The sequence below is a fragment of the Hyperoodon ampullatus genome (genome assembly GCF_949752795.1).
Source record: "Hyperoodon ampullatus genome assembly, chromosome: 3".
NCBI classification, from domain to species: Eukaryota; Metazoa; Chordata; class Mammalia; order Artiodactyla; family Ziphiidae; genus Hyperoodon; species Hyperoodon ampullatus.
Genome location: NC_136916.1, coordinates 54,234,644 through 54,247,144, shown reverse-complemented (window position 1 = coordinate 54,247,144; position 12,501 = coordinate 54,234,644). Strand labels below are relative to the sequence as shown.

The 12,501-nt window shown below is 51.4% G+C and overlaps 1 protein-coding gene across 1 annotated transcript in view; it reads left to right on the top strand.

The window, feature by feature from the left end:
• Window positions 1-11,044: 11,044 nt before the first annotated feature.
• Window positions 11,045-12,501, top strand: part of DAPK2 (death associated protein kinase 2) — a gene marked incomplete at both ends in the record, with an annotated part of 117,422 nt that continues 115,965 nt past the window's right edge. The window contains one exon of the mRNA XM_079701257.1: window positions 11,045-11,121. Within this exon, the coding sequence (XP_079557383.1) occupies window positions 11,045-11,121 (77 nt within the window). The remainder of the gene's footprint in view (window positions 11,122-12,501) is intronic.

The window sequence follows — 12,501 nt, the reverse complement described above, 5'->3', positions numbered from 1 at the left end:
AGCTGCCATTTGTGCCAGTGATTTCTCAAGTATTTTGTCTGGTCCTGAGAGAAAGGTGTAATTATTCCCATTTTACAGATGAGACAACTGAGGCTCAGAGGGGGAAGTGACTTGCCCAGAAAGTGGCTGAACAGGAGTATAAATAGGCCTGTCTTATTCCTGAGCCTAGAGAAGGAGATGGTGGAATTCATAGCCCTAAAAGTGGGCATTGTTTGGGGTCCCTGGCCAAGCACCCAGTGCCCGTGTCACCAACCTCTGCCTAAACAGAAGGAGATAGCATGTGCCTGGATCATGATCCTACCACGTGACCCCTGTGCTGGCTCAGGTGGGAGTTGAGGCAGTAAATGGCAGGTGGTTTCATACCTTCAGCCCTTTGTCCACACAGCTACTCCCACCTAATGTGCCATCCTTCCTTCACCCCACTTCCTACTCTCCTGGTCCTCTTCTTTCACGTTTGAGTCAAGGCTCTCCTTCCCTTAGGCGCCTCATGATGCCTGCTGGAGTAGACCTGACACTTGACCAGGCATTAAGCCTATTCTTCCTCCACCAGCACCTAGCCCCAGGGGGTGCCCTTGAATGTTTGCAGAATCAATGGGTGCGTGCCTGTGCCCAGGAAATCCTCATTGTCCAGCGCTTCCAGGGAAAGGCAAGGCCTCCCATGCCCCAGCCCCTTTCAATCTCTCCTCCCCTCCCCTGCCTTATCTTTATGGTGGGGTCAAGTCCTAGCTGAGTCCAGCCAGGCTAGAGGTGGAAGCAGCCACCTCTGTTTGCAAGAGCCAGCGGGCCTCCTGAGGGAGGAAGCAGGAAGGGCGGCCAAGTCTGCCCCACACCCTGACCCTGCCTGGCTGGGTGTGGGAGAGTAGAGGGCACAGGGCAGGGTACAGAGGGCTGGGAAGGACTGAGGAACCAGGTCACTGACCACCACTGAGAGGAGGAGGCTTCCTGCCTGCCTTCTACCCAGGGGGCTAGCCAGCTGGGGAGGAGCCAGCTGTGTCCTCTCCTGGCCTGTCCTGATAGCATAAGAAAGCTGTCAGCACTGGACCCACCGTCAAGCAGCCGGCAGTCCAGTCTTCATTTGACTCGTTCTGGACCTGCTCAGGGCCAGGCTGGGGATGGGTGGGGTGTAAAGATGAGTAAGATCCATTTCCTTCTCTAGGGGAGCTCACATCAGACATTTAAGGAACAATAAACATAGCAATACTCATCGAGCACTTATGGGCCAGACACTGATCCAAGTGCACACATATCCGTAACTAATGGAATGGTCACAACAACCCATGGGGATAATGAGGCACAGAGAGATCAAGATGGTTCCCTGGGGGACTTCCCCGGCAGTCCAGTGGTTAAGACTCTGCACTTCCACTGCAGGAGGTGCGGGTTCAATCCCCGGTCAGGGAACTAAGATCCCACATGTCGTGTGGCACTGCCAAAAATCCCAAAAACAGAAAAACAAAACAAAACAACAAAAACCCGAGAAGGTTGCCTGGGATCACACGGTAGGTTGCTCGTTGGGATCCACAGTAGGCATCCGGCATCGGAGTCCCTGCATTTAGCCCTCGCACCATGCATCCTCTATGCCAACCCCAGTGCTGGCTGCCCCGGCCCACACATGCAGCATCTCAGTCCTGGCTCTTGTCTCCTTGTCAGCAGGTTGGTAGGCTCTGTAAACTTGCCAGGCGCCAAAGTGTGCCTTAGGATATCCCCACTTTCATTGCCCTTTAGTGCCCCCCATGGTTACATCTTCCCCGTGGGCTTGTCTTCTCATCCTGTGGAAGCTTCAGGCTCCTGTGACTCACCAGTCTCACAGGCCGGGGGAGTGTCTTGCACAAAGCAGGTGCTCAGATGTGTCTGTGGTTTGGTGGGTTGATGGAGGAGGCTTTCGTTTCCCCAGGTCTCTGGGACATGAACAGAGTGGTTCTCAGCCTATACATTGGAACCACCTGGGGCGTTTTAACCACTACTGAAGCCCAGCTCCCACTCCCAGAGGTTCTGATGTAATCGGTGTGGGGTGCAGTCTGAGCATTAGGATTTTAAAACACTCCCAGTGTGATTCTGATGGGCATTCAGGGCTGAGAACTCCTGGAATGTAATATGTGGCAGTTATTAACTTTAATTATACATCTCTCCATCCGACATATGATTAAGTGCCAGGGACTTGGGTGCCCTTGGGGGACAATAGAAAACAAAACAGTTATGGTCCCTTACCTTGTGACATTTACATTCTAGTAATTCGATTTAACAGGCTTTACTGGGCTGGGGATGTCAGGCATTGTATGGGCACAAAGATGAACAAAGCGTTGTCCTTGCCCTTGAGGAAAAGAGAACTGGACGCTAATTACAACTAAAATAGAGGAAGGGGAATGCCAATTAGGTACAAGCCAAGAGTGGTAGGGTTCAGGGGAGAAAGGCATCCAGAGGGCAGATTGGAGAAATGTCCATGGAAGATATGTCACCTGAGAGGGCCCTTGAGAGATGGTTTGGATTTTGTAGGATGGGATGAGGGGGTGGTGATGGAATGGCTTAAACAAAAGTATGGAGGCAGGAACAGCCAATAATCCAAGCTGGCAAGAGAGCTGGATGTGCACACACGAGAGGGAAGAGGATGTGCATACACAGTGGGGAAATGCAGGTCGGAGCCTTAAATGCCAGGTGAGGCATTTGGAACCACGCAGGAACTGAGGCTGAGATAATTCTTAGCTCTTAATACCTGGACCTCCTCCTGACTTCATTCTGGAGTAGGTGTCCTTGCTGCCACCACCCTCAGGGTTTTCCCTTCCCTGCCCACTGCCACCTCGGTCCCATGTTCAGTGCTCAGTAGCCTGTTACTGCTCTCAGGGGAGGTTCTGATGAACTCACTCCACCCCAAGCATAAAATGCATTTCCAGGTGGTACCTCCCTAGGCATTGCATTTGGCAAGTAGAATGGAAAGAGCACCAAACTGCAAATGGGGAGGGGGCCTGCCTCTAATCCTAGCTCTGCCCCTCACCAGATGTGTGACCTTGAGCAAGTCATTTCTCTTCATTGAGCCTCAGTTTCCTCCTCTGAAGAATAACCTGGCTGGATGGGATGATTGCATTCTCTGACTAGTTTGCCATGTGTCAAATTCAAGAATGTCTTTTTTGCCTTGGGCAAGGGGACATTGCTGCTGCAAATTAGGTCCTAAGCATGAGACTCAGAGGGGGAAGGGATGGAGAGGCTACATGTAGGTGCTCCGCAGTCTCGCCTGAGCCCAGCCTTGGATTTCTCATAGCACAGGCACCGGCCATGTGAAGGAAGAAGCCTTCAGATGATTCCAGCCCCCAGCCATTCAAGTCACTCCCACCCACTGAAGTCTCCCCATTTGAAGCCCCAGACATCGTGCAGCAGAGATAAGCCCTACGTACCATGCACTCTCTGTGTTTCTGACCCTCAAGGCATGAGCCTAACAGAATTGTTTCATACCACAGGCTGGGGTGGTTTATTACACAGCAATAGCTAACTGGAAATGGGGGAGGAGGTTTGAGGATGGGCTGAGGATGAAGGGCCTCCTAATGCTGGTGAAACCTCACCAGTGGTTGTCCTCCTGTGGCCACTGACTTGGAGAGCCACCTCTGGTCTTGGATATTACTTTCTCAAGGTAGCCTGGTGCTCTTGGGAGAGGTGGCTCAAAGCCTGCACTGTCCTGGAATGTTGTCAAGTTTATGAACAAGGAAGCACCGGGGTCTTTCTAGAGGCTGTCACAGACTCTGAAGTACCAGTCAGCTGGGGAGCAGGAGAGGGCTGGTTGATCTGTACATCTCAGTACCCCAGTGTCGGGAAAGGCTAAAGAGGGGACAGGGGGCTTGCTCACACAGGTAGAGGTCCTCTAGGTGCATCTTACACATTCTGTCTCATTTTAGTCCCACAGTAGCTCCATCAGACGCTGTAAGAAGGAATGTTTACCTACTTTACTGATGAAGAATAAGGTCAGGTGCCATGCCCAAGACTATATCCACACCGGGAACGGCAGAGCAGGGCTTTGAACCAAATGTAGGACTCTGGGGCTTCCCTGGTGGCGCAGTGGTTGAGAGTCCGCCTGCCGATGCAGGGGACACGGGTTCGTGCCCCGGTCCGGGAAGATCCCACATGCCGCGGAGCGGCTGGGCCCATGAGCCATGGCCGCTGAGCCTGCGCGTCCGGAGCCTGTGCTCCACAACGGGAGAGGCCACAACAGTGAGAGGCCCGCGTACCACACACACACACAAAAAAAAAAAAAAAAAAAAATGTAGGACTCTGAACCTATCACCCTTTCCTCTCGGACTGTCTTGAGGAGTGCCCCGGATGAATTAGGGATGGAGGCTCTGGGAAGGGGCCTTCATTTATTCTCCCTAAACAGCCTCTTGTCTTGAAATAAGACCACTGAACTTGACTTACATTCTGTTTCCATGTCCTTCCACCACCGCCTCCACTCTCATTCCTTTTTCCTCCCGGGATTTTTGGCAGAAGGAAGAGAGGAGCATTCCACTCCCAAGTCTTTCATTAGGGAAGCCTTGATGGTGATGTGGGCCTTCACCAACGTGCCAGGTAGGACTGGGGGCACGGAAGCCAGGCTGCTCCCAAGTGGGGGCGGGGATGAGGGGATGGGGTGGGGTTGTGAGGAGGGAAGTGTCCCTCCCCCTCTCGGCCCCCACCCCACTGTGAACCGTGGATGGTGAGGTTTCCAGAAGAATCTGTCCGTTGTCGGAGCACTCTGACTGGGAGGGAGGAAGGGGCATGTTCTCTGGTGGGACTTCCTCTTTCACGGTGGAAACTGGGGACAAGGAGATACCACTTTCTGAGTGATCATGCCAGGCTATATGAAGCGTATCAGCTCATTTAAATCAGTTTCCAGATTAGGCTTGGAGAGGTTAGCCGACCTGTCCAAGGCCACACATCATGTAAGCGGCAGAGCCCGTGAAGACGCCAGGTCTTGCCACTGGCTCTCGCCCCCTCTCCAGGGAACCTCAGGGCCCAGGAGGTGCCCGCTCCGACCTGGCAGGGAGGCTCTCGGCCCTCACCCGGGGGCTGTCCTGAGGGGACTCCCGGTAGGGGGCGCTCCGAGCGCCGTCTCGGGCCTCCGGGTGCGCCTCCAGCCGGCGCCTGGGACGGGACCGGCCGCCCCGCCCTCTCGGCTCCTCCGCGGCTCTGCGGGCAGGCGGGCGCCCACCGCGCAGGGAGCCGAGCAGAGCAGAGAGCAGCGCGCCCGGCCGCGCTCCCCGTGCCTACCGCGCCTCCACACCCGGCGCCGCGCAGCCTCCCGCCGTGAGTAGCGCCCGTCTGCGGGCTCGACGGGCGGGACAGGGCGCGCGGCTCGGGGCTGGGGCTAGCGGGGGCAAACTGCTCCGGGGCAAGTCAGCGGCCCGGTCCCTGACGCCGCCCCCGGGTATGGCCGGCCTTGGCCTTGGGTGCTCTAGCCGGCCCTGGACCTCAGGGACTGCCCGCTGGGCCTCTAGGACTCGCTCCGAAGTCTGGCACTTTGACCCGAGGAACCGGCTGGGAGCGGCGGGCAGACCTGGCACCTAGGGAGGACGGGAGACAGACTTCCATCAAGTTAGGACCCCTTGACGCGGGGGAGGGCCCCAGATTTACGGGAGGAGAGGGCCCAGATCTTTTCAGCATCATCTGCCTCGCATACCTCCTTCTCGCCCTCTTACGAAGAGGTGATGCGAGGAGGGTGCTCCGTACCCAGTCAGCTTTCTCTGTGGCAGAATGAAGCTGTGGTCCCAGTCGGGAGCCTGGGCTGGGGCAGAGTTAGGGTGGGCAGGGCGGCAGCCAGTTGCTCTGCGGCAGGCTGGGGTTTCGACCCCAGCATAGGAGGGTGTTGTCGACGGTTTACCCGACTATGGTTCAGTCATTGTGGATGTCTCATGGCATGTGTGGGTCTGCCTGATCCTCACTGTAACTCTGCAAGGTGGAAATTAGTCTTCTCACTTTGGGAGGGAGAGGAGGCCCAGAGCCGTAAGCGTTGAGGCCAGGCAGGTGGTAGGTTAGGAGTGCACACTGGAAGAGAGGATGCCTAGCTGCTGCCTCACTGGCAGGTGGGAAGGTCGCTGGGGGCGGGTGGCCCCCGACACCTTGTACTCAAGAATCCGGTGGGGGGCAGCTGGGGGCCGCTGCTGTGGTTTCTGACATTGTATTTCTCAGCTGCCTCCGTGTAAGGTATTCCTGGGAGAGCCCTGGTGACTGAGGGGTGCTGGTATGTTGGCCTCTTCACGATTTCCTCCGGAGTCCTGTTCTTCCCCAAACCACCCATCTCCCAAGATGTGTTTTTAGCACCTGAAGTGGCCCCATTCGGCAGCTTTGAGAGAGGCTTGGGCAGGGGGTGCAGGGGTGTGTGGATTTGAGTGGGTGTGTGCTGGTTTGGGACGAGTTTCCCACTGGCAGGAAGAAGATCTGAACTGACCCTGACCCTCTCCCTAAGGCCTCCCTGTTTGTTAGATGTGGGGGGTGACCAAGCAGGCTGCCCAGGGGAGCTGGACCTTTACCAGGAAGAGAGTTTTCTCATGTCAGCTTAGGCAGGTGGCTGATCTTCTCTGAGCCCCAGCTTCCTCATCAGAGATCAGGGTGGGTCAAAGCCTCCAATGCATGGAGGGACACTGTAATGCTGGATGCCTCTCCCTTCTGTTGGCAGCCTCCTCCTGAATGTGATGGGGGCGGGTGTAAGGGGGCAATCATGGTCCCATTTCACAGACTTGCACTGGGTGAGGATGTCTGAGAGTTAAGCAGGGTGAGCTGGGGCCCATGGGGGAAGGGCTTAGTAGGGTTGAAACTTCCTTATAGGATGATCCTCCAGCCCTGGAGGCCTCCTCCCAGGTTGTCCCTCAGGAGGCCACCGACTTCGTGACCCTCGTGCCACCATTGGAGGTTGAGGGTACTGTCAACAGAAGCTGGGGGAAGAGCAGCTGGAGTGGGCTAGCTGTGTGACTTTTAGCGAGTCCTTTCCCCCATCTGGACCTCAGTTTCCTTCTTGTAAAACAAGTGGGTTTGACCAGACAGCAGTGGTTTTCAAACTCCTCCCACCCATGAATTCTTACACAGAACCCCAACATATAGTGTAGATAAAGTGGAACTTCTCTGGCTCCCCTTCCTCATACTGGCAGCTCCTGAGCAGAGTCTAAAAATCCCCTAGATGTTCTTAGAGATCTCTTTTTGTGAGGTTTTAGGAAATCTGTGTTAACCTTTCAGAAGTGTTGCCTAGTGTTAGGGTTGGGGGCAGGAATGTGAATTCTAGAGATTCCATTAAGAGAAATGTAGGCATTAAGATGGGCCTCAACCATGGAATGTCTGGAGCCAATGGCCTGTGCCCCTGGCCAAAACTTGTAGCTGTGCCCTCTGCCACGTGGTTTCATCTTTTCAGGGCCAGAAAGATGCCTGTATCTCTGGGTCCTTCTCTGGGTCCTAGCTGGTGACTGTAATTCCACCTCAGAATGTCTCCCCTTTAGTTTCATGTTTCTAAACTGGTAAAATGCAAATTCATCTTGGGAAGAGATATTATGAAGGGGCTTTGAGTTGTTATCAGCTGCTTTTACCTGATGAGCTTTCTGAGCAGCAGCCTTGAGAAAGACAGCTGGGGCACTAAATTTAAATCAGCCAACATTCATGGAGTGCCTGCTGTGTATCAGCTACCACAAGGGGACAGAGGTGAGAATGTCACAACTCCTGCCCTCATGAGGCTCCAAGACAATAGGCAGGAGGGAAGGAACTCACATTTGTTGGAACCATCCAAGGACTATTAAAAACACTTTATGTATGTTATCTCATTTGTCCAGTAGATATTAGACTCATGTTTTAATTATGTAAAATTTTGATTGCATACAAAATAAGTGTATATACCATCAAGAAACAGCATTGTCAGCACCCAGAAGCCTCCTTATGTCCCCTTCCAGGCACAACCCCTGACCGAGGCATAACAACTATTATGACTTCTAGCACCATGGATTTGTGTTACCTAAAGGGAATCACACAGTCTGTAGTCTTTTGTGTCTGGCTTTTTTCATTCAACATTCAACATTATGTTTGTGAGTTTCATCCACATTGTTGCTGGGAGCAGTAGTTCACTTTTTCTCATTGTTGTATAATAATTTCATTGTATGGGTATAACTCAATTTATTTATCCATTCTTCTGTTGATGGCCATTTGGTTGTTTCCAAATTTTAGTTATTACTGATAGTGCTGCTGTGAACGTTCTAACGTGGACCATTTTGGAAAACATCTGCTTTCTCTTAGGTATGTCCATAGAAACTGCCCAATAGTTTTCCAAAGTAGTCCCAGCGAATACTCTCCCTAGCAGTTTTGAGAGTTCTCCAAATATTCACTAACACTAGGCATTGTCTAGACTCATTTTCTATGTAAGTAATTTGAAGCTCAGAAAAGTTGTCTTGTGCTGTTTGCTAGTAAGTGGCAGAGCTGGGATATGAACCCAGGCCTGTGTGCCTGTGGAACCTATACTCTCTCCCTCTAGGTTACACATTGACATAGACTATGAAATAAGCCAGAACGTGATAAGCTTTAACCCTAAAAATGTGTAAAGAACCCTCTTTGGGAATTTAAAGAGGAAGAGAGTTTTAATCTGTTTTGGCAAGAAAAAGGGTCATGGAGGCTCATAGAGATGGTAGCATTAGAGCCTGGCTTTGTGGGAAGGGAACAGTTTTGCTAGGAGGGCTCTCCAGGTGCCCCCCCAACCCCCTGAAAAGGGCCCAACTTGAGCTGGGGTGTGGCAGGGGTGAAAGTTTTGGGGGAATGGGAAAGGTCTACTTCTGCCTGTAATATAGGATTTATGGGGGAGGGAGCTATGCTGAAATGGTGAGTTGGGGCCAAACTGGTGGGCCTCGTTTGAGCTTAGGGGACTTCCCTGGCCCCCAAGTTCTGGTCACTCAGGATGTGGAGCACAAGGCAGGGGCTCATTGTTTTCTGGGGAGGTGGGGCTTCTTCAAATCCAGCTCAGTTCCTGATAGCGAATGCAGCTGACCTCTTGCCAATGGAAGATCATAGCTGTTCCTGGGACCATTCTCAGGGTATCTGCCAACAGAATTTTTTCTGAGTTTTCTGCTTCCATCTAGCTGTGGGAAATTAGTAGCTACTGTCACCTCCACCCCCAGGATCTGACCCAAATGGTTTATTTAGAAGTGTTTTTTCAGCAAAAAGAAGATGATAGATAGCAGTCCTGCCTCCCTCAGTGCTAGTCTCGGGAGGTTTGCCAGGAATGGGGGTTGGGGGCGAAGGTGTCCAAACTTCTGATTCTGCTCAAGCCAAACTTGCCAGGAGGATCCCAGTACCTTTTCTTCAGAAGGGAACAGAATTGGTGTCTCAATGGCTGTGGGAAGCAGAAACACAAACAATGGCCTGGAATGAATCAAATAACAATAATAATCATCGCTCTTATTTGCCCAGCAGTTTATGTCCTTATCACAGTGGATCCTCACATGGATGTGTGAAGTATGTGATATAGACGTCATCACCCCAGTTTACAGAGGAGGGGGATTGAATCCCAGAGAGGGTGCCAACGTGCTATGGGTCACATGGCTAATATACACCCAGATTAGCCTAGAACCGGGGATCCTGGAGCCTGCTTTTCTCAGGATTCCATGCTTGCCAGGCCCTGGCTGAGCATGGAGTGAAGACCAAGCAGGGAGCAGGATGGGTGATGCACAGGCAGGAGGTTGGCAGGTGGCCCTGAGAGTAAGGCCTGGGAGCCAGGCCAGCTCTGCCTGGAGGTCTTCAGGGATGTGTGTGACTCGATGGAAGGGAGGGAGGCAGGTGGCACGTTGGTACCAGAGCTCTGGTTTGTAGGGGGCAGAGGTGGAGGAAAGAGGGTGAAATGTAACATCACCTGAGAGTTAGAACAGCTTCAGCCACTTGGTGCTGATGAGACGTGCCCTTATGTAATGGTGCCTCCACCCAGCCTGGTGAAAACAGTCTTTTGGGGTTCATGGGGCCCGGCCGTGGTTGGTATCTGATTGCCAGGCAGAAGAAAAGCTGCCAGCACTAGCCAAAATGAGCTCTGACAGGCCTTTGCTAATGACTCTTGGAAGATGCATCCACAGGTAGCTGGCTTTATCTTTGTGATGTGCAGGCTGTGTCCTGGGCCCTGCCCTCGGGGTGCTGTCCAGGGTGGCATGTGGCTGTCCCAGGAATGGGTGAGCTCCTTAGGGCAGGAGGATCCCAAGGGAGGATGCAGACAGTCTCTTCTGGTGGAGTGGTGAGTACTCTGCATGGTTCAGAGTAGTCCTGTGGTTCTCATTAATGTGCCCTGGGTAGGCAGAGTGAGCTCCATTTTACAGATGAGGAAACAGCCTCCTCCCTCTGACAAGAGATGAGGTCATAGAGCTAGTTGTGGGCAAAATTGCAACTAGAACCTCAGGCTCCTAACTCCTGGTGCCTACTGTAATTTGTCACACCAGTCCCAGGCATCTTTCCCTTAGGGAGATGAGTGAGAGAGTTTGAAATCAGTTCAGACTCCAAATTGGGTGGCACAGCGCCTGTAGGAGCTGAGGTCATGCACATCCCTTACCTTTCTACTGCATTTTGTGGTTTATAAAATTAATATCCTGATTTGCAGTGGTGTTTACAGTACTAATCCCTTTTACAGATGAGGAGGTTAAGACTCTGCAGTTTAAATGACGTAGGCAACTGTGGGACTTGAACCTGGAACTTCTGACTCAAAAACGAGTTCTGTTTTTCCTGCATCACAGCTGCCTCTTTTCTCAGTAGACCTGAATTTCATGAGAACAAATTGCTGAAGTTGCCTATGGCCCTGTTTCTCTGAACTTGTTCAGAGCAGATCGGAAGAAGTGAGGAGGGCTATTTTTCTGTCTCCTTAACAAATGTGATTAATATAAATCAAATAAGAATGATACATCATTGGTCACAGGTGAGGAAAGGCTTGATCAAGGCTGTTCTTGAGGAATGAGGGCTGTGGGTTATCCTTAAATTATTAGCTCCCACGCAGCCAATTACTTTTGGGCCTAGGTTCAGGCTGGTACCAATTGACACGTCTGTCCTAACCTCAGGTTTTTTCATGTTTCAGGGCTGTACGCTCCAGGCCTCAATGAGGAGCCCAAACATGGAGACGTTCAAGCAGCAGAAGGTGGAGGACTTTTATGACATCGGGGAGGAGCTGGGGAGGTGAGTGGCTGTGAGAGGTGTACTGGTTAGTAGATCTTGTAGGGCATGGGCTTGTCACAGGACTCGTGGGAAGCCTTAAAAACAGTCCTGAGGTTTATTCATCTTCATGGGTGCCTCTGCAAGGAATCATCTCTTGGAAATGAAGACTTGCCAGCAGAAGGGACTAGAATTGCTGACTTCCGTGTTTTCAGTATAATCTGGCTGACAGTTAACAGTGAATCTAAATGATTCTTGTCGTATCTGTTACTTTGCTCCCAAAATCCTCCCCAGGCTCTGGACTGAGATATGACCTGTTGGTTTTCTTCTCTGAATCCCACTTGGGATTCTCCGTGGCTCCCAGGTTTGGTTTTTTTTTAATGTTTATTTATTTATTTAGCTGTGCCGGGTCTTAGTTGCGGCACATGGGCTCTTAGTTGCATCATGTGGGATCTAGTTCCCTGACCAGGGATCGAACCCGGGCCCCCTGCATTGGGAGCATGAAGTCTTAACTACTGGACCACCAAGGAAGTCCCTCCACAGCTCTCAGGATTTTGTTCTGTAAACTCAGAGCCTGAATGGGGGGTGAAATCATCCTCCTGAAAATGGCTTTAGATTGAGTGACAAGCCACACGAGCCTAGTTGTGAAGGTTCCTCGGATCTGAGTTATTGGGTGCATTTTCAGGTTTGCTAAACCCACAACACAGACAGGAGTAAACTCAGATCTGAAAGTAGTTACTGTCTGCAGAGGAATGAAGATTTTCTGAAGCTCTCTTCTTGCCTCTCATTTGTAACAAATGCTAGTATTCAGGTGGTATTTTAATGATTACAGAACGCCAATCTTGGAGTTTGAGTCTCACAACAATTCATGAAATGGGAATTATTTTTACTCTTATTTTTCTTGAGGAAACTGTGGTCCAAAGAGCTTAAGCAAGTTGCCCCAAGTTGCTCAGCCAGCAAGTGACATGGCCAACATCTGGCCAGTCCAGTCTGTGCCTGCACACCTGTCGTGCTCTCTCCAGTGCACATGGTTCTTGCACACTCACACATACTTGCAGTACACCTGGCCCAACCCCTCCACACACCCAGCAGAGTAAAAATCTGGGGGTTCAGGGCCTTCACTGTATCCATGATGCACAACGGGAGCCTTTCCCTTTAAAGAGCTCCTGTGTCAGGACTAATTCTTTTACTTTCTTTTCTTCTCTTTTGTTTATTTTTTGCAAATATATGTATATATTTATTTCCTTTTATTTTAAGCACACTGAATTTATAGGTTAGTGTTTTAATAGAGTTTTAAATATTACATCTTAATGTATCATACAGGTTTGCTCATGTCATTAAATATTTTAAATGCAGTTATATATTCCCTTGTATATGCATGCCTCAGTTATTCAGCCATTTCCC